The 22,924-nt window shown below is 38.9% G+C and overlaps 1 protein-coding gene across 1 annotated transcript; it reads right to left on the bottom strand.

Moving 5' to 3' along the window:
• Positions 1-74: 74 nt before the first annotated feature.
• Positions 75-22,890, bottom strand: skiv2l (SKI2 homolog, superkiller viralicidic activity 2-like). The gene is made up of 29 exons (XM_041809231.1): positions 22,754-22,890; positions 21,682-21,800; positions 20,755-20,876; positions 20,132-20,249; positions 19,549-19,663; positions 19,354-19,428; positions 19,214-19,267; positions 18,967-19,130; positions 18,357-18,512; positions 18,033-18,178; positions 17,695-17,841; positions 16,807-16,891; positions 16,604-16,710; positions 15,815-15,961; positions 15,613-15,709; positions 15,309-15,521; positions 14,463-14,573; positions 13,403-13,514; positions 13,146-13,264; positions 12,750-12,881; positions 12,207-12,344; positions 12,014-12,118; positions 9,539-9,668; positions 9,248-9,374; positions 6,652-6,862; positions 5,776-5,886; positions 4,797-5,015; positions 4,093-4,233; positions 75-522 (listed from the first exon to the last, which is right to left on the bottom strand). Exons 1-29 carry the CDS (start codon positions 22,764-22,766, stop codon positions 322-324), a joined length of 3,735 nt encoding a protein of 1,244 aa, XP_041665165.1. The 5' UTR covers positions 22,767-22,890; the 3' UTR covers positions 75-321.
• Positions 22,891-22,924: the final 34 nt, after the last annotated feature.

Raw genomic sequence — 22,924 nt, 5'->3', positions numbered from 1 at the left:
GTCTCAGGATGTCAGAGAAGGTGCACAACTTATTTAAAATCATACACACATCTGTGCACAAAATAAGATTCATGTTTTGGAATACAGGTTTTATTACTGTACAATAAATTACATCCAGGTTTCATACTGCTTTGTACTTTGGTCTGTTGATTAAAATCATTCCCTTATCCTTTCAGTGATTTTTATGTAAACATCAACATGGTTTATAGGCACATACAGCACTTATGAGTTAATTTACACATTCTCTTTTCCTCCCCCATCTTTTCTCACGTCTCTCTCACTAAGACAAACACTTTGGCTGCAAGCATCTCTCCTCGTCTCTCAGTGGGTGTAAAGGGAGGCGGTGAAGACTATGTCCCTGCGGATGGCCAGGGAGGCCTTCTCCATTTTACTCCCCAGGACGGAGTCGCCCACGATGCGGGCGGCCTGGCGCACCTCCTTTAGCACCTCATCCAGGCGCTGGATGCAGCGGACAACCGTGCCCTCCTGGACGTCTGTCAGTAAGGCGATCTCTGCGAATGGCTGCATGGATATGAGACAAGATGTGAGGGAGGTGATGAAACAAAAGAAAGAGACACAAATAGTTTAATCATATCTTAACACCTGCTTTTAAAGCAGGTCATACTTGGTTGCCAGGCAGACATAACTGGCTAAGAATCAAGCACTGAGATCTCAAACATTATCATCAAAAGGATTCTGTGAGAGGAGTGTGATAAGATATACATGCAATGAAGACTCCTTCCAAGAGTGACAGGATGAACCTGATGGATTTTAACAGGATTTAAAAGAAAGAGAAAATGGCAATCAAGGCATCTGCTTCCAAAACAACAGGGCCTTGTGTGAGAAAAACCTCACAAAAACAGATTTTTTCTTGACTGGCTAACAACAGTGTTTTCACACAGGCTCTAAACTCCTGAAATTTCCAGAAATCTCTGAGTGGAGCTGCAACCGTGATTGCAAGTTCTGCTCAGTCCTGACTTTACCCAAACGCTCCCATCCAGCTTGCTGGTAGAATTTCTACATGAAGCCAGGGTGAGACAGTTTGTGAGTACAGTAGGAAGTGTTCAGCAAATTTACTATACAACGGCAGGGTTGATAACATTTACGTCACATGACTAGCGTTGGGCATCGATTGAGGTTTTTTTGGATACCAGTGATTGTAAAATGATTAAGAGGAATATCTTAAAAAGATGCCTAAGAACATAGGATAAGAAAAGTAAACTGATGTTACCTTTTGATGTCAGAGTGTCAGGAAAACTCATATACTGGCTTTGAGTCAAATACAACCAATAAAGTAAACGTGTCAGTCAGTGTGACTGTGTCATTGGTAGAAAAATCACAAGCATCATACGCATTGCTCCAGCCAGCAAAACAGTAAAATACATTCATGTTCTGCTCAAATAAAGCAAGCACACTTAAATCACACAAAATCCATAACTTCTTTTGGTGATGTTCTTTTGGAGTAGCAGGGGGTCACATCAGGGAGGCGGGGTACCGAAATGAAAGAATCAAAATCTTTGTTGGATTTAAGTTTGTTAAGTATTGAATGTGTTTGTACACCTACACACAAGTCTTGCAAACTTTGTGCACTCAGTGACTCTGCTTTATACTCTTTGCTTCTCTCTCTTGATTGTGGTGTTCCTCAGGGATCTGTCTTTGCCCCCTTTTTAATTCCTCTATACACCTCCCTTAGGTCTTGCCATAAAAAATTCAAAGTTTTCTCATATTATATGTATGCTGATGGTAACTATCTTATTATTATTGTCAATATTTATTTCCATCAAACCTTAAGTCATTGTTAAAAACAAAAGGGATGAAGTTGAGAATTTTTGAAGTTTGTCAAAACTTGTTTAAAAATGTTTAATGTTTTGTAAATTTGTTATATGAAATCAGAAAATCTTTTTGTAAATGTACATTTGTAAACTGTTAATTTGTTTCATCATTTGTGAAAGTATTTTGTAAATTTGTTTTGTACATTTTTTTGTCATTTAAGTGTTTTTTGTTCTGTAAAATATAAATAATTTTCGACTTTGTAAAAGTGTTTGGCAATTTTGTTTGTTTTTTCTGTTTCGTCAGAACAGAAAAAGTTTGCACTTTGCAAAAGTGTTCAAAAGTTACAATTTTGTATTGCACTTTCAGGCCACCGTAGTTTTAGAACACACAGATCTACTGTCATACTTTAAGTATGACAGCATAAATGAGACTTTAGTCACCATACTTATAAAACCTCGCAGATATTGTGCTCTTTATCACTTTACAGCATGTTTGTCTATTTTTGAGCAGGTAAAAGTTGAAGCAATATGGTATGTGGATATTTTGACATAAATGACGACAAAAGAAGAGCCAACTGCAAACTTTGCACTTCTAAATTATCAAGATGAGGGGTGAGGAGTATCTGATGAAAAAACTGTAACTTTATTATTAAGTATTTATATGATTTATTTGGTATCATTAAGTACTCAGATAGAAGTATAGGTGCGTGGTCTGAAAAAAGTGGTATCAGTGCACCCCTAGTATTTACACTAATGTGAGGCCTAATGGGGCTTTCTGGGTTTTGGGAGCCAGCCTTAAGGAAATACTTCAAGAAGATGGGGATCAATAAAGTGTGTAAAATTAAAAATAAAAATCTAAACTGCAAACGTTGTTCTTCCCTGGCTCTACTAAATAAATGTTTCCTACATGCATTATTATATCAGTATGAAAGGTATGCATTTACACATGTATTAAACACGTTCTCCAGTGTTTCAGCATTACAGTAACAAACAAGGGACTCTCAAGAATCATACTACAAAAGAAAAATAAAAACTGATTGGAGCTGGAGACATCCAGATGTCCTAAAAATGAAAACTTCTACAGATCTACATGTCAACACTAAGCTCTCCTTTTATTGTGTCTTTTTAAATGTCCGGTTTGTCAAAAATGTTTTTATATGTTCACAGTACTGCTTCTGATGTTTTAAATTTGAATTCTGTGTCTTTTAACTCTAACTCTCAGTTATACAATATACGCCCACGTTAAACTCATCAACAACGGTTAGCTTCACATCAGCACTGTAGCCTGTTAGCACATTGGCCACTATCATAACATTGCAGCTTACAACAGCCAAATACCATCCTCCACTGGCAACAACAAAGCATCTAAACACATAACAAAAGTGTTCTCTTAACTGGACACTGCGTTAGAACTCTACATTTCAAATGACAAATGAGTCTTACCATCAGCTGCTAATATCAGTCCTCATGATGATATAACCTCTCTGAAGAAAGACAGAGCCTTCGTCATAAGCTCCAAGCGGTCTCTGTCATTCTGCACGATGTGATTCTGTGTTGACTACAATCCAACTTTATCTGAGGATTGGTCATAGGTAGTTTATCGAAGTCCACTACAACTCTGCTCGGCGTAAGCCTCTCTTTCTCTGCTGCTGCATCGGTGTTTACGATGCTCAGCTATACAATTCCCTTTGTTTCAGCCTCTTCATTACTTGCAGCGATGACATAAAATCCCCCCATACCGCTGATGATATTAAGCCTTTGGTTAACCAGGAAAACCTCACTTAGATTAAAATTCTGCTTTGCAAGAAAGCTCTGGTCAAACTTTTTCACTTTCCCTGCATAGTCCCCAGCAGTACTGAGCTTGCGCAGAGAGATAGATATGCTTTGACGTCATCGTGCATACATAATTAGCCATGTGCTTGCCGTCTGAGGAGATAAACAACCCCAGCAACGCAGGACAGTAGATGTAGTAAGATTAGGCTACTTTTAGTTTACATTAACGCATTCTCGCAACATATCTTCTAGGTTACACAAAATATAATATGCAAGTATTCAGTATTTACTTATCTGGTCATCTGCATGTTTTCTGCCGGACATTTTGACTGGTTATATTTTTATCTGCTGGACTTCCGCCCTTTTTTACCGGCCAATGACCGGCAAATGCCGGCTAACAGAAATTCAGATGTAAACTAGCTGAGTTGTGTAGAAAACTGATTGACTGCACCTTTAAAATGCTTCTCATGGACATTGAAATTTCATGTTAACAAATGGTGTGAACAGGAGTAAACATGAAGTTTAAAAGCAGAGAGGTAGATCTCACCATGCCTCGGGCCCAGCAGTACACAACCTCGGTTAGACCAAACTTAAATTGGCCAACAAACTCCTCAGCTGTCTGAGGAATCCCACAATCCATCTGCAGCTCTCCGATACGCTTAGCCACTGACAGCACCCGATCGATGCCCTGAGACAAAAGAAAAAGAGAGCAAGAGACAAAGAGAGAGAGAAACAGATGTGGAAAGATGAGAAACAGTACAAGTAAAGCCTGACTGGTTTTAGTTTTACACGCAGCCCTTAAATGCATCACTTACTTCTCTCTAAGTGTTAACAAAATGACCTTGTCATTGATGTTCAAGAAATATGTTTAACAAACTGTCTGCTGTGCTCCTGCAGGTCTGCAAAGCTCTGGTCATGACTAATTTAGGTGCTCATAAAGCACTTTCATGTATCAGGGGCAGTTCAACCCACACAACCTGACAAAAGCAGAGGCCTATTTGACAGCAGAGATGGAGACACGAGTGCATTAATAAGTGAGTGAGGGACTGGGCTGAGTCAGGTGAAGTGTCCCTGCTGTCCTTTCTGCCAGGCCATGTTATACATTAAATCTGCACAAGTATAAAGTAATGCACTGGTGTGTTTGTGTGTGAGTCATCCATGGAGGAGGCAGTTTGTACAGTATATCAGCACGCAGACGTCACAGTGTCTGTCTCTTTAAATAATATAGTTTACATGACAGCTCCTCCTTACCTCCTGCAGCGTGTTGGTGATGTGCGGCTCCACCTGCGTGTTCTGTGTAAAGACCAAACAAGACAGCAGGGCGGCGCTCTCCTCGGGAGCAAGAGGGCTCAGGACGTTCTCAAACAGCAGCTCGGTCAGCAGCAGCTCGTGGCTGCTGATCTGACATGCTACGCGGCCTTTCAGCTGCACTGCCCCGCCGCTGTCCACATACTGAAGGGACTGCAGCACCTGAGACAGGGTGGGGAAGAGTGTGTTTGTTTCAGGATCAATACAGCTTCACTAGGCTCAAGCCAATTAAATTACTAGTAAGATTCTCATTAAAATCACAAAATAATACAAATAGGAAAAGAAATGACAAGCTTTTCTATGTTACTTGTTTTCGTCAAATTTCTTTTAAGTGGAAATTTAGTTGGCAAAAAAAACTTGATTCTGATTTTTTCCTATTGCTCTAACTTCTCTTTTGTTCGGGCTCTTATGCTTTACTCTTTCATCTTAAAACTTATTTCAAGTCACCCTAGCATGAATTCGTGTGGTCTCTGTCCCTCTGTGTCTTTTATTTTCTTGATTTTATTTTTTTTTTACATTGTTATTGTGCACTTTTTTTACATATTTTGTTTGTTTAAGAATGTCTTAGGTGCTTTTCTGTTTTTTTAAAGTGTTTTATTTCTGCTTATGTTTGTGTTTTCATCACTGTGCAGCACTTAAGTAAACAGAGTTTTTAATAAAAGCTTGGATTGTACTGTACGTGTTTGCTTGTATATCAAAGCTTGTTGTACACCCTTGTTTTTAAAGATGCTACATAAACAACTTTCAATTATTATTATCATAACTAGAAGGGTAAACGCCTGGATCTCTAAGACTGCTTTACTGTGCAAAATGGGAAAGTGTAAAGGCACTCCTACAGTTAACAGCAATCCTGTTAATAAAAAAAAAAAATGACAGAAACAGATGAGAACTCAGGACAATCAGTCAAGCATCTGATGCAAACCTTGATCCTCTGGTGATATTCAGGCAGCAGGGAAAGAGACTGATCGGACACGAGGAACAGCAGCCTGTCCAGCTCCTCCTGCACACTCATCCTGTCCTGAACCCGGGCAAACTGAATCACACACATAGTCACAAACACGGTTACTGAACTTACATATAACATCAGTGCAGCAGCACTTGACCTGATTTCAGTGCACCAAAAAGCAACACAGCACAGTAGCAGAGGGAAAACCACTGCCTAGTGTACTCTCAGTGAGGAGTCTCTATGAATATGTAACATAAACCCACTGAGGCCAATCAGCATCAGCATCACTACATTGACACTCATTTTATAAACCCAACCATGCTGCATTAAGACAGAAGAGGCCTACATGGAGAGAGTGATACAGCTCTAGAGCCTGTTATCCTGTAATGTAATCTGAGAGTGTGTGTGTGTGAGATGGCTCAAATGACACACTGCGCCCGTGAGACAGTGATGAGCTGCAGCTCTGAGCCTATATGTGTAATTATAGAAACAGCCGGCTCCGGATTCTTGCATCTTATCTCCTCTGTGAGCCTGCCAGGAAGACGGGATACGCAGCACAGATGCAGAAATCCTGTACCAGGAGTTTGATGTTATTACAGTGAAATTAGAGGAAGAAATGATGGAGGGATGAAAGGAAACTGATGCTGGAACAAAAGAGAGAAATGAGAGAAAGCTTCAAAAGGAGGCCAATTGCAAACTAAGGGTGTTATGTAAGGGTATGATGTTAATTAGCTGCATAAATATGCAATCACTGCACAAAAGAATTTATTAGCAAACAATGTGAAAAAGCCCTTGCCTCATCTCAAAATAAAAATAACTGCATCAAACACACAGTCACATAAAAACACACACCTGCTCTGCGAATGTGGGCGAGTGGATGCAGTTGAACTCTTTGAGGCTCTCCTGCAGCACACGGAGCCTCATAGAGCCCTCCACCACATCCACGCTCTTCAGCTGGAGGTCGTTCACAGGGTCCAAGCTCGCTATGCCGCTGGGGTTGGCCTCGGCCAATCGTAAGAGCTCCTGGGTTGCTGTGGAGATGGCCTGGCCTGGAGGGTCATGTCTGAAGTGAGGAGGAAAGTACAAGGGACAACCTTACATTTAATCTAAAGGGGTGAATGGTCTTATTTAAAGAGTTTCATCTGTCTTGTGATAGAATGTAATTAAAGCAGGACTGACGTAAAAAACTAAAAATTCTAATAACCAGGCTCTCATCCTTAAAACTGAGACATTATTGGGCCTTTATTGGATGGAAAAGATTTAAAGAGAATGGAAAAGTAAGAGGATTGTGATCCAGCCTCTTTACATGGGGTGCACTGCTCTAACAACCAAGCGAAAGTGGCACCCTGTCCTTGTATATTTTGAGGATAGACCATACTCTTCAAATTCAGCACATCAATTTTAACATTGTTCCTTGTTCAAGTACCTAAATGGCTTTAAAGTACCAAGCTTCATAGAAACACCACCTCTATCACCAAGACACATCTGTCTAACACCTACAGTATGTGGCAAAATATTAGACATCCACAGATGCCCCTGAATCATTACTTTTAAATGTTTTGAAAAAGTTAACATCTTAAAACAAAAGAATAAAAGCCAAAATAGCCGCTCTTTGACACCAACACATTATGTTAGCATTACAGAAGCTTGTGTTTGGTTATTTAACCCCGATAAATCAAAGTACCTGACATTCATTTAGTGTGGAATCTATTAGGATTCATCAGCTTGTTCATGTTTTACTCCTTTGATGAGTTTAAATAGGGCAGCATTAATGCATTAATTGTGGCTTACTTTAAGTTTATAACTTTGGCATTATCTTTTAAAAATCACATTAATCAAATGTCTTTTTCCTTTTAAGATTTGGTTAAGCCACAGCAATATCAAATAAATCCACCACTGCTCCTCAATGCCTTATTTAATTTTATAAAAACTCACAGATACACTATCTAGACAAAAAGGTTTGTCTGTCTGACTGTAATGACATTGTATTTTAAGACATTCACTTTAATATGGAGTTGAACCCCCCTCCACTCTTCTTGGAAGGCTTTTTGGGTGTTTCTATGAGAATTTGTGGCTCTTCTGTTCTGTAGAGCACTGATAAGGTCGGGCACTGATGTTGGCGAGAAGGCCTAGCTCGCAATCTCTGTTCCAGTTCATCCCAAAGGTGCCTGATGAGGTTGAGGCCATTGTTCAAAATGTCTTGGTGTGCTGAAGCATTAAGACTGCCCTCCACTGGACACAAAGGGCCCAGCCCAAGCCATGAAAAACAGCCCCATACCATCATCCCTCCTCCACCAAATGTCACAGTTGGCACAGTGCAGTCAGGCAGGTAACTTTCCCCTAGATTACGCCAAAACCAGACTCCCAGCCAACAACCATTGTTGTTGCTCCCTAACTCTTTCACTTTTTGATCATATCAACTACAGTTGACTGCACATTTTATTAACAATAATCTATTTTACAGTTGACACTCTCCCTCCTACTGTGTCCATTTCTAAGTTGGACGTTGACTAGGTCTAATTTTACTATGGATGCTATTCTTCTAATCTAGATTGTGTTATTCTGGTACAAAACTAGACTATTACGGGGAATCTGAATCATTTGGCATACATTTTGTGAATGTATAGCCTCAGTCAGATCTTTGATCTAACAAATACAGCTGACAATAACATCGCTCATGTTAGCCTACTACTGTATATCCTATAAATGATTGAGGATGGTGATATAATATCTTGAAGCTGGTTGCACTTACATCTTCTTTTTATTTTGTATGCATATTTGATTAAAAAGGGATCATGAAAGAGTACATTCATATCTATTTGTCTGAATTTTAATTAGATGTTTTTTGTATTTTTAAATTAATATGTTAATTGTCAGTGTACCTGTATTTGTTTGATTATATCACTTGAAAAAACTGTTATGGGAAAAAAAGACACGACTAAGAAGCTTGTTTATGTTTGTTAGGCTGTTACATCTTAAAGGAATCTTTAGTATTTTGTTGTCAAGTTATGGTTACATTAAATGAGTCCTACAGGTCTAAATAAACTTAAGTCCAGCTGCCCCACAATAAACCCTCTCCAAACTACATTGCTATAGAAACTTTAAACCCTGCATTGTTTACCTGCCAGCTGTGTCGTTCTCCATGTGTTTACAGCTCATGCTCTTTCTTGGCACTTTACTGCCACCAGCTGTTAGACAGCAATATAGCAAAACCACACTAATAATGTGTGCTGTAATTCTGCAGGAATGTGTCATGCAAGAGTTCATTTTTTCCATTTTTTGGATTTATTTGTGTTTTTTATGCATTAAAATGGTTGATAGCAAAATGGATAGAGTAAGTACCTGGTACCTTGGTACATTAGCTCCTTCAGACTTCGTTCTTTTCAAGCTGCAATATTTTTGCATTTAATACAAAGGCCACAATAGGATCTCCTTTAAAGACACATACCTGAAGCGTGGCTGCTGCCTCTTGTTGTAGTTGTCGATGATCCTCTCTGGAATCACTTTAAGGGTCTTCCCTGTGATCGCTGTGATGTCCTGAAGCTTCAGTTTCTGCACTGTGTGGCTACAAGGACCTGAACAAACCAAACAAATCAATACACATCTTACCTTTCTCCTGTTACCCAGACTAAACAATAAACGTGAAAAACACCGATATGTAAACACTGATGGGGGATTTTAGTTGATGGAAAGTGTTTGTGTGATGATTTTTGGTCTACTTAGAGGATGTTTTACAAACCTTCAGGTATGAAAAGAGCTGTGTTAAACAGGTGAGGGAAAGCGTTGTTGCTTTTTCCTTCCCCCTCCTCATTGCCTTTTTCACAGATGATGAGAGCAGTAAAAGTGCGATTCACAGAGTCATTGGACACCTAAGAGAATGAGGAAGCAGATGCATAGGTTTACTTCATGTTTGCATGCTAGGATGTCCTTCTGGCCAAACTGACTAACAACAAATACTAAGAGTTTGATGTGATTTATTTATGGATTTATGAATTTTTCTCTTATCATTTGCAATTTAAAGTCATAGATATCTTTTGAAAAATCACTGAAGCTTAAGATGCATAATTAAATAATCATTTCAATGTGATTGTTATTTGATTTAAAGATCCTGTGAAGAGGTTTACACTGGTTGTTATGAAACTTCAAAAGCAAGCAATACCATCTTTATTAATCAATTCATTTGTTATTTTGGGGGTTTGTACACCTTTCAAAATTCACATGCTTAGCAAGCACACTGAAGGCTCAATGCCAAGCTTTTCAAGCACCATACAGATGTGGTTATTTATATATTTTTGACTTTTAGCCTACTCAGTGAAGTTGCTTCTAAGTTGGTTGGGAATGCATCCGTCTAATGTTAGCTGGTATGGAACTGTTGCTACAGTAACTATTATCGCAGCCCCCTCCAGCCATGTTTTCATCTTCCCCTTGGTCTTGTGTCACATCTCAGTCACACATGCAGACTGAGAAGGGGCGCTGATTTTATTTTACTTTCTCTATCAAATAAGCTATTACACAATTAGATAACCATCTACAATAAGAGGGTAATAAAATTACAATCTTGAGTACTTTCAAGCACATTCCAAGGATTTTAAGCACCTGCTTGAACCCTTTATTTTAAAGCTCGAAATTGCTGTCAGGGGGGTAGGTGTCAGACCAAGAGATTATTCACATTTTTAGCACAGATTCTGATGAGATAAAACATCTAACACAAAACCATAACTTCCAATGTGCAGGAAAGATAACTAAAGAGATATCAAGTACAAGTCTGTCCACAGGGAGCACCAAAATGAACACTAATCAAAATTTTCTTGCAGGAGCTTTAAATATGTGCAAAGATGAGAAGGACAAGATCCTTAAACAGGAACATCTTAATTCAATAAAGTAATTATGTATTTTGCTGTGCTGGTCAACAGATTGCCATGCCTGATTCAAGAAATAAGCTACAGTGTAAACCCTGACACCTATCCAGACGCACATAAATAAAGTTTACTTTACTTGATAATTGAGAATATGTCATCAGTTTTATCAAGTATGTTTAATTGCATGGTGAAGGGTTAGACATGTAAAAATCCAATACTGTAGTACTTTTTCACCAACAAACTTCACAGGCATGTTTTGGGGACCTCTCAGACCAATATAAACGTGTCTTAAAAGAGCAAAATATGTGACCTTTAAAGTAAACAAGTAACATCTAGGGGCTGGGCTGCCAATTCACTGATTCACTGTCCAGTAGGTTGCAGTAAACAGGTCGAAACAACATTTAAACTAGCAAAAAAAGAAGAACTATCTCAACCATCTGAGTGTGTGCTCGAGCCAAGTTAACCGCATTATAAACAGAAGTGAGGACAACACAAAATTTCTGTGATTTCAACTTATGAACAGCTCTATTGGTGTTTTTGAAATTATGAGGTAAGAGCTAAGTACTCCAGCTATTTTTTTTTTTTTTTTTACATTTTAATTATTTGTTTGACAATCATCCCTTAACCTACAGAGTTTTCCCAGAATGCCTTTGGGCATTAAACACTTTTGCACCATGAGTGAAGTTATCTACTCAGAGAAGTCTCGCCTGTATGTAGGAACACTAATATAGCACAGATGAGCACAACGGAAATTCCTGGTTCAGTGTGCACCTTTCATACACTGACACTGACGTCACAAAAGTTAAACTGCTCTAAATGGCACGCATGTTTGAAATTCAAATATGTGAAAGATTTAAATAAAAATGTCCATAGATGAGAAAGGAAAGTTAGCCTAACATAAATGCACAAGTAAAATTGAGTTGATTTAACTTAAAATGGTTAAGTACCTGCTACTTAACAAATACTGTTTTCAGTGAGTATTACTTTCTTAAACTCAAATGCACAACACTATAAAAGCTTTTGTGAATAAAACAAACAACATATACCGGTAGTTTACTGAGGTCAGAAAGTTAGGTTACATATTTTTTTCAAGACAATCAGTTTGAATGATTTCTTAAAGTAAGGTTTACTGATCACATTTTTTACAGTCTAACCAGAACTGTAAATTAAGTCCCTCTTATAAAATTAACAGTTTTTAATAGAAAATCTGAGACTAATACAGTGAAAACTTCTGACTGGTTAAAAAAGCTTTTCCAATACCATCTTATTAAATTTCCTTTTTATGGACAGTATAGGGGTTTCATTGAGTTTTTATATGACTTAAAAGAGAAAAACATACAAACTAAAACACGTACCTGCAGGATAACTCCCAGTGCGTTCAAATGCTGTTTGTTGTTCACCACAATAACTCGACCCACAGACAGAGTTTTCAGCCCGTTCACTGACTCCAGAATCGCACGCTGAAAATAGACACAGCAGGGGAGGGATGGGAGCATGATGGAAGTTTGTACTAACCCTCTTTTGTGTTTATGGTGTGTCTGTGGGTACCTGGAGGGCCTCAGTGGTGGTCCGTAGCTCCGTCACGGTGTGGTAATAAGGCAACAAGTCAGACAGCTGGCCATCCGTGTCCAGAGGAGGCAGGGAGGACAACGACTGCTTCAGCTGGCTGATTTTTTTCTCATGGGCCTGCAGAGGGAGGATGAGGAGGTAGGGACAAATGAAAGGGTTTAATTACATCATTCCATAAATAATTATATCATCTTGTTTAAAGAGAATGGAAGGACTACAATAAAGAGGACAGTGGCAGTCAGAATATTTACATACAGGCATCCAACAGTAATGAAAGACTGTGTTAGTCCGACTGAAACTTTTAAAACTTAAGGTGTTCTCTGCATGCTTCACTCTCTGTGCTGAACTTTGACAAATGAGTTATTGAGCATTAAATGACAAATATGACAGAGTAGCTGTCAGCTGCCTTTAGATATCATGACTAGATGAAAGGAGGACATATGTGCATATATTTTATTTGTTATTTACCTATAAAAGACAGCAGCATTTCTAATCAAGCATGTTTTGACCAGCTGGTGTTACCTGAGTGTCCCTGTGACTTTCAGAAAAGCTCCTCCTCATCATGTCGGTCACTCTGAGGGCTTCTACTCTCAGCAGGTTGAGGATCATTGTGTATGTGAGTCTGAACTGGGACTGAAGAACAGTTGGTTTACCCTGAAACAGACAAAGAGGATATCAGGGATGTCTATTCATCTTGCTTTAATTCCATGTCTTACAAAAAAAGGAATTGTTTTACAAGGGGTATCTGAGTCAAAACTAACACAAAAACAGTCTTTGATTGTCTGTTTTTTTTTTTCAGATGATAAGGCCACGAGTCTTATTGGCTAATCAGACATGTTTAACCTTCAATAATATCACACATTTCTGGGTTTTCCATACAAGAATTATTGTTAGAGTTGTAAACATGTAATTCCTCACCAGCATCATGACCTGCAGATCAGCCATCTCATGGACTCCAGCTTTACACAGAATTATGACTGTCCCAGTGGCATCCAAACCTCTCCTGCCCGCTCTGCCCGCCATCTGAATGTACTCGCCTGACATGAAAGAGAAATTAAAAGACTTTAGTTTCCCTTAATTTAAAGCCAGCCCTCTGAGATGAAACAGCATGATAAATGTTGGTTCTGATGAAAGAGAGACAAAACACAGACTGAGTCGGAGAGGGAGCAGCAAACCTGGCAGCAGATTTCTGAAGCCAGTCCCGTCGTGTTTCCTGATGCTGTCGAACACCACGGTACGAGCAGGCATGTTCACTCCCATGGCAAACGTCTCTGTAGCAAAGAGGACCTAGGAGGTATGGGGAAGACGCAGCAGGATTATTTTACTGTGGGATAATGTGATTGGAGGTGATACTTGAAGCTGCAGACAGAAAAGTCATGGCACATTGCATCATGACTCCATTTCTGAAGGAAATTTAAAGATCATACAATTCTCACTGCATAACTTTGTCACTACATAACTTATGCTCAAACAAGCTTAGCATCTGGTTATTTGTGAGGCTATATATCTGCAACCACAAAGGAAACATTGTTTCATTGTATTTCTTTTTTCTTACATATTCCTAAACCATGGAATAACTTCTGCTGCACACAAACCCTGAAGTTAACTGCACATGCCTTTTATTTGTTATTGGCACTTTCACTCTATGTTATATTATGTTTGAGCCAATGAAGTACTGGTGTATTAGGGACTGGCATCACAGAGTAACAGAGCAACACGTTACACAATACACGATAACTAAAGAATCACCATACAACACTTCTGCAATGATTAAAATATTAAAGACAATCATATAATGATGCTTATTGTTAAATTAATACTTTAAAATGGTGCCAGTGCCACATAAATGGTGCCTGAAATTATACTTTAAGAGAGCCAATAAAAAGATAATGGTCAACGACATAAAAAATAAACATTTTAACTGCCTAGGCAACTTTGAAACCAAAATTGAGCAATATATTAATTCTTTAATTAAAACAAGACTGTTTGCAAATTCACATAATAAATGAAACCTTACCAAGCTATCATGCTTGGCTGTCGAGGATTATACTCAGGTATAACTACTCAACCTAAGTGACAAGTAACCACTATAAGCGAAGGCTAGTGGATCTAGAAGCTAACAATACATTAAAGACCGATATCAAAGTGGTCCCATTATCCTGATATTTTTCTGTATGTGGCCCTCACGAAAATAGTTTGGACAAACCTGGTATGTGGTATCTTTATCTGACCCACCTTGACAAGACCCCGTGAGAAAAGCATCTCTATGACTTCCTTCAGAATCGGCAGGATCCCGCTGTGATGGACGGCTATTCCCCTTTTCAGTAGGTCCCGCATGAGCAAGATCTAAAGAAGATAATTAGTAGCGTAAGCATGTCAAAATGTGGTTGAATACATGTCAATACAACAGCAGGAATAGAGAATCGGTTACAGCTAACAACCAGTTTTGAACATTTTCAGTAACGCTATCCCAGAGCCTCTCAGTTCCTTTAAATTAACGTAAACATTTTGCATCAATATCTAAACTTTTAGTAGACGTTAAACATCACAGCAGGCAGATATAGGCTAGGAATGTACCAGCATGGGTGTCAATATATTCACGCTAAATATTTTTGCAAGAGTTATTCGTTTAGGAATGCAACTTCTAATGTAGATCTGCAGAGTTATATTGCTCATCTTTCTTTCAATCTAGAACATTTCACTTTTATCAGCAACCATGATCTGCGATCAAACATCTGTTTTTCTTCAAAGTTGGCATTAGCATCAGTGTCAAAATATCAAAAAAATTGGGTTCTACTGTATACTATATAAATCTAAAAAAGAAAATATTAATGGGAAGTAGAAATTGTTATAATGTTGCTTTAAACAAAATTAAAGGTAAATATTGGGCCAGCTTTAAAGTTAGGGTGCAAATGAAGAAAAAACCCTCGATTTCTGAGTCAAGGATCAGATTATGTGAGGTACCAATTACACTTTGCCTCTTCATGACCATCAAATACTTGGAAGTGATTCTTCATCATTCTTTAGTAAAAGCCTGTGAAGAAAAATCCGGGGTGCATGTCTCAAGTGATCTATTCCTACCTGAGGCAGCTGTCGGTCTCCTCCCCTAAGGCGGCTCATGCTCTTCTGGAAGAAAGAGTGAATCTCAGCTTTCTCCACAGAGGTAGTCAGGTCCATGGAGTCCAGTGATCGGGCGTTGTCGTCGCAGCGAGTCCGAGAGAAAGTGAAGGCGACCACCGGCGTCTGCTGCCTCTGGGACAGGAAGTGCAGGAGAGCGAGCCACACCGCTCGGTCCTGGAGAGACAAAAAACACAGAGAGGAATGAAAACGTGAAGCAACGAGAGATAAATTATAAAAGCAGTGACAGCAAGGACAAAGACATTACCTGACTCGCTGTAGTGTTGTGAGAAGTACTCTTTGAGCCGAATGACTGTGCGTGTTTGCTTGTGCGATCCTTCTTTGCATCCACAGCTGCATAGTACCTGAATAACATACACAACTTCTTTAGTCATTAGCATCTTACTTGGCTTAAAAGACAGTACAAAAAGAAGATCAGTTCAGTTTATATTGATGAGATAAAGCTGCACCCTTTAGTGAGGAAGTTGCCCACAGCATCCACCAGCAGGAACATCTCTTTCTGAGTCTTTGTGCTGTTTCCAGTGTATAGATAATGCTCCAAAGGCACAGGTCTCTTCATTGTGCTGATCACGTAAATGTGCCTCTTCTTTATCCGACTAAAGAAATCAAAAGACAGGGTAAAGAGAGGGATGTTAAAAAAATAAACTACACTGATAAGTGGGTATCCTTTAGTCAGTTAAACATAAATTATTAATAATGAGTCAAATAAAGTCAGAAACAAATAACGGAGCACAAGGGCAATAAGGCCCAATCCTTTCACACATATAAGCCAGAAATACAACTGTAATTTGTAGTAAAATAGAATTGACACAAGGTGGCAGTATTTTACGTCGCAGTGTGTTTTCTGTGTTTTTTAAACTTTGTTTTACATTGAAAGCCTTATAAGTAAATCAAAAGATTCTTTTCACACAAAGATGCATACATTGAAAGAAATAGGTGATGATTGTGCCTTTCAATACTTTAAAAACATTATAAAGTATGTTAGATTAAAAAAAGCTTGTCTTTTTTAAAATCTATCTGTTGTTCTTCGTGTTTTAAATAACATCTGTGTTGGCAACATGTTCCCAAAGTATCCAAATTAATCCAAAAGTGTTTTTCTTTACCATTCAGTCATCTTGCATGCATCAACTTCACAGATGCATCAAAATGATGAGAAAACATGGACATTATATCCATGCCTTCATCAAAAGTGTAAAACATAAGCATGCTGGTTGGAAAGCCTGGCTTGGTTGTCCTACCCGATCCACTCGCTGAACTCGAGAGCGTTTGGCACGGTGGCGCTGAGAAGAATAATGCTAACGTGATCAGGAAGCATGATCAAAACCTCCTCCCATACGACACCTCTCTGAAGAAAAACATAAGAGCAAGATTGGATTGAAAAAAAAAAGGCAATAGTCACTTTAAAATGGTTGAAATAGACAGACAGAGAGCAGTCGCTCACCTCAGCATCATTAATGTAGTGAACCTCATCAAAGATCACCCACTCTAAGTCTCTGATGACCTCTGAGCCGTTGTAAAGCATGGACCTGAAAGAAAGACAGGAAGCCTTTAAATCTCAATTTATTCAAATAAAATCAGGCACTGAACCACAAAGAATGTAAACTCTGCCACCAAGGGGCTCCCAATCAAAACAATAACAAACAATGACAAGTAGACTCTTGCTGTACAGCTCCACCTGCCTCCGTTGCATTCATCGATTTCATGAATGAATTTCACATTCAAGCCTAGAATGCTTACAGTTATAACTGGGAAGACAATTTTAACAGCTTTGCTCCCTCGTTAATTGAAATTCATCCATGAAACAAAAATGGTGTATTCTGTTTAGTAAAACCACCTAATAGAGTACAGGTTTTGTTGAATCAAAGGAAGAAGCAAGTAGCACTGGAGCTCAGAGCTAAGCATGTCTGGTGTCTAATGGCAGAGATGGGATGAGTTCTGCGTTGGATGACAGAATGCACAGCCAATGGCAGAGTATAATTATGGCCAATTACTAGTAAGCAGCACAAAACATGAATGTTCAGAACAGCAGCTTCAAATAAGGTAGCAGTCTGTGATGAAGCATCCAACGTTTCCGCAGCAATGGTAAACATTTCCTGTCTTGCAGCAGTTGCCAAAACAGAGCTGCCATGATAAGAAAGGCACTGTTACAACTATAAAATTAAGTATCTCTGGCTTTGTCCAAAGAAACATATATCTGAGAGTCGTAAAGTAAGTACTTAACTAAAAACATAAAACATTAGGAGTAGTCACTTTTTAATAAATGTAGAAATTTCCGTGTGAAAACTCTGCATACTGTACCTTTAATATTTCAAACAAAGTTCTCAAGTACCTGAGGATCTCAGTGGTCATGATGAGACATGAAGATTCAGGGCTGAGCTGGACATCACCTGTCAGGAGTCCGACATCTCCAAAGGTGTTTTTAAAGTCTCTGAACTTCTGATTGGACAGGGCTTTGATGGGAGAGGTGTAGATGGTCCTATCAAAGCACCAGATAAAAAAGTCTGAATGTAAGTCAAATGTATTAAAAGGAAAGAAAGACAAAAAATGAAGGACAGATTGACTCAAAGTCCTACATTTACTACTATGTCGCTAAGGGTAAATGCTAGGCAAACATGGCTGCAATCCAGTGAGAGCACATGAAATTGATCTGTACAAACAAGCCCACACCTTGTCATGTGCTTCTGTGAGAGAGCGATGGCGTATTCAGCCACCACTGTTTTTCCAGCTGAAGTGTGAGCTGCCACGAACACAGAGTCGTGAGCCTCCAGCCGGAGCACAGCCTGCTTCTGGAAAGTGTCCAGCTCAAAGGGCCACTGTAGCAGAGGAGGGCAGAGTCACAGATCAGTTATATATCAAGATACAAAGACACCTCAAAAAGCTATTTTTTCACAATAACACATAACAAGGGGAATAAAGACTGATCCTAAAAATAGGAGAGAAAGTTTGTTGACATGATACTCAAGGACAAATGGATGATTTGTGAATGCCCACTTTGAAAGCTGGGTTGGGGATGCGTTTGTAAAAATCATCGCAGGGTGCGGTGATGTTGACAGGGATCGCCCACTTCTTATTTTCTTCTGCTTTCTCCTTTGGCTTTGATTTCTCGTCTTTTGCTTTCTCTGAGGCAGAAGAGGATGACACAGCATCCTGCAGACAGGAGAGGAAGACAGCCAAATTTCAGAGCAGAGGAAACACCAAAGTACAAATAAAATCTTCAGCACTTTCTGGTTTGATAATGCGATACAGCATTACACCATGACTGATTTCATTTAACCACTTTACCTACAACTAAATTGACTTTAATGGATGATCTCACACTTATTTTCTAATCCAATTGTAAATCTGATCATGCAAAATTAGTGAACATTAACAGCACACTTTATGATAATAAACCCTTTTAAAACAAATATACCACTCTGAGCTTGTATGCAACATTTTTTTTGATCTCTTAGATAGCCATCTAAAAATTAGAGCTTTTGATGGACTTTTTAAATCATTTTCTCTTTCATGTGAATTCAGAACATAACATTTCTTGTCCTCAGTCCTCCCACCCATCAAACAAACCATCATGTCAACCATCAAAGAAAAAAAACTGCAGTACCTTGATTCCCAGGTCTTCAAGGCTGTTTGTTCGGGGTAGTTTGGGAGTGTCTTCACTCTTTTTGCTTTCCTGTTTCTCTTCTTCCTCAGGTTGCAAATCAGCAATGCCATCAAACGTGGACAGGAGGGACATGAGGCTGACCTCTGGTTTTGCTGTCTTTGAATCTTCCAGACACAAAAGGGAAATAAAGTTACATACTTTTCTTTACTCGTAAGATTTTTCACAGCATAAAGGTACTGTAGCTAACCTTTGTCAGTGAAGTCCATGCCAGCTTTAAACCCAGGAGGGACTTGGAGTAAATCTGTGAGGAGAATAAAGTCACAACCAACCATCAGGGGCTGAAATAAACAGCTCTATCATCAGTGTGAGTAAGAATCTAAAAATCACCCTTCTCAAAGTCTATGTCTTCCTCCAGCTCAGATTTCTTCTTGATTTGGTCCAGACTGAGTTCCTCCATTCCTCCTGCAAACACATGTGGAAAGATTATTAGTACAGAGGGAAAAACTTCAATTACAAACAGCTCAAATAAAGCAGATAAAGTAAATGAATTATTGGAAAATGTTTCATAGGAGTCTGTTTCACCGGGGAGGAAAGGGTAGTTGGTGTTGCTGCCTCTGAGGCTCTCAGAAGGGGGTCCAGGCTGTCGCTGAAATGAAAGTGAGTTCTTTGCTGACAGGCCAGTGTTCTCCAGTAACACCTAAAGGTGAGTAAAAACAGATTTAGCTTTGCTGTGTTGGTGGCACTTTCTCTAAGAAATCACAAATTTGTCAATATGCAAAGAGGAACAGAACTACACCCTCTTAGTCGAAGACCATTTAACTTCTCTGAAAGTTTATTAAAGCAGTAATACATAAAGACATCATCAAATCGTCAGTGTTTACCAGCAGGATTATTTCTACCTTGTTATATTTCAATCATTTTTTATAATCAAATTTGAGCTAAAACAGAAAAACAGTCAAAATATTAAAAACACTTATCCAGTGTTTGACTTTAAAATCTTTATTTCCCTTTTTTGATATGACGGACAGTGTAAAGGTACCAACAGTGAAGATGAAGAAAATCTGCAATAATTCATAGACAGACTAAATTTTAGTCATTTCTGCTTAAAAGTATGACCAAAAGGATAACTCCATGAACAAAAATCTTGCTTGTGTGTGAGACCTACCTCCGTGAAGTCAAGCAGCATCCCTGTGGTCGGATCTCTGACGACTGAGAGACCCGAGTGGAGAGGAGACGGAGCGCAGTTGAGTAAAGAGTCAGCATTAACATTTCTCTGAGTCACCCTGGTTAAAAATCAAATTTTAAAAAGATGGATTTTAATGGTTTTTAGCAGGTTACTCACACACTTGAAAACAGAATATATACAGTACATATTATATTGTCTACTATATCGAGTGTTAGTGGACTCATGCTACTTTTCTGCATACTCTCACAAAAAAGTTTGCTAGTTCAACATCTCTGCACAACTAATAAATTACTAAACAAACCCTCATGGCCTTAAGTTGCCACAGCACCGTCAACTTCAATAGTCCTAGTCATATATCATTAGCCTCATAGCATAATTGCCCAAGTCATATTTTAACGTTTTCAGAAAAATAAGGCACAATGAATCAGAAGTGTAAGAAGAGTAGAGTTAGGCAGACATCATAATTCAGCCAAAATATGACTTTGGCAATTATGCTACGAAGCTAACGATGCAAGCTCCATGTAGTGATACACAAGTACTACCTACTCTACCACATGACCCTCCAGCTATAATATCATTATGATGTTTACAGGAACACATACTTGAGAAACTTCTGGAAGGCAAAGTCTGTGTCGTGTATAGGAAGCCAAGCAGGGTCCTGTAAAAATTGTTTCTCTACTTCTGTTTCCAGGCTCAGGCTGGTGGGTGGGAGGCCGTGGGGAAGCTGTGGGAAGAAAAAAATACAACTAATATTCAGTAACTTGAAGTGATTCTGGATATAGCAGGACTATACGCTCAAACTGTTAAAACCAATGTTTGATTCTGATCTGAAATGTTAATGGTTCATCCTAAATTTAAGCATATTACACCTGAATGCCTCTCATCACCTCTTAATTTAAGCATCATGGATGGGCCCATTGGATTACAACAGTAATGTTATTGTAACCACAATAAGACCTGCAACAACTCTTTTGGTCCACTCCATATCTGACTGGAGCCAGGCCCAGGAGGCGAAAGTTAACCAGGGGTCTAGTGCTAATGCTACAGGTCTAATATGCTTCGGTTGATTATATGATGGCATCTGATCCTTTTTAGTGGGCTATCCTTATCTGTAGGTGTTCCTGCTTATAATCACATTATAGGCAGATATTGTTTATTCATATTACAGGAGAACAATGTTGTTTTGATGCTACCTAGCTTACTATTTGTTAGATTTATTCGCAACAACATGTTATACTTCATGAGGTATTTGCATGTTTTGGATGAGTACACCTGCCAGATATATTTAGCATAATGCAAAGTGCAATATTTCCCTTTAAAATATAAGAGGAAGTAGAAATCTGCTTATATCAGACACACAAGATATACTCAAACTATGCAGACAAGACATCAAACTTAAAATTATCTGTTTCATCTAGTTTAATACCCTGTATTCCCTGTTGTATCTCATCCTGTATTTTTACATTATCAGTAAATTGAAATTAACCTGTATGTATGATATATAGAAACAAAGTAAAGACTCCACTGACCGTGCTCTGTGGAGGCAAAGGCTGGTCAGGTAGAGGATGTGTGATGAGCTCAAACCTGCCAGAGCATCCCATCTCCAGCAGGGACAGCGGCAGGTCCATGGGGCCCACAGGGGGCACATCTGAACAAAGGGGAGGATTAACAAACATAATAAAGGTTCTTAACATCCATACAGGAACAAGGAATTGTCTCATGCAAGAGTTCGAAATAAGCTGATAAGATAATGATTACGGCAAAGACAATTTAGCAATTCCATAACCCATGTAACTGCTGAATAAGACTATCACCTTTTCATTGCTTAAATACCTCCAATACTACGTGTTTAAATTGATAAGTTATATATCATTTTAATACTCAGTGATAACAGATGGAGACAGAGGGAGATAGATGGAGTTTGAGCTGACACACTGTATCAGGACACCTGCGTGGCCAAACGTGCAAACGTTGCCAACTAAAGTAATTGAGTTTGATTGAAATTTCTTTTAAATGCAGCAGGACATTACACACTTATTGGTGCTTTGGGACTCCATGTTTGTTGCTGTGGCATTTACACAGGTATTGATATCGACTTATCTTTATCAAAATCGTATCGAAGTTTAAATTCTAGTGTCGTGACAACCCGTGTTTTGATTTAACTAGTGACCATTTTAACTGGCGCCTCAGCTGTACGCATCTGTGGTTGTCGTCATTAGAACAAATGCTGAAAATGTCTAGTGACCGAAGGGAGGCCCTTTGTTTTGTTTTACAATATAATACAGTCATCAGATATGTGGATATGCCTGAAAAGAAAAACAAACAAATGCACATTTATTATGACCCTTTCCGCCTTAAACATCTGCTGTAACTACGACAACCACAGGCTCATTCGGCTGCAAGTCACCGGTTAACACGGTCTCTCGTTTAACTGAAACACCGTGCTATTGAATGGAGCACTGAATGACAGAAAGCTGGCTTCTCTAACAGCCACATCATCACAGAAACTGCTACAGTAAAGCATACCGAGGGGATGAAATGCCTTCCATTTATTTATACAAAAAAGGCTTCAATGGCATATATCAATAGACCAAAACTTACTTATTCTGTCCATGTCCCCCCTCAGAGAAATGAAAGCTAAAAGTTGCCAACTAGTTGTCTGCTGTCGCCTCGGAAGTTGCCAAAAATTACAGGCGGAAGTGGTGACTCAGCTAAGCTAGCTAGCTAGCTTTTTAACGAAATTAAACATAATCATGAATTTGTTATCCATTT

This window comes from Cheilinus undulatus, linkage group 16, assembly GCF_018320785.1.
Source record: "Cheilinus undulatus linkage group 16, ASM1832078v1, whole genome shotgun sequence".
NCBI lineage: Eukaryota > Metazoa > Chordata > Actinopteri > Labriformes > Labridae > Cheilinus > Cheilinus undulatus.
This window is presented reverse-complemented; position numbering and strand designations above follow the sequence as displayed.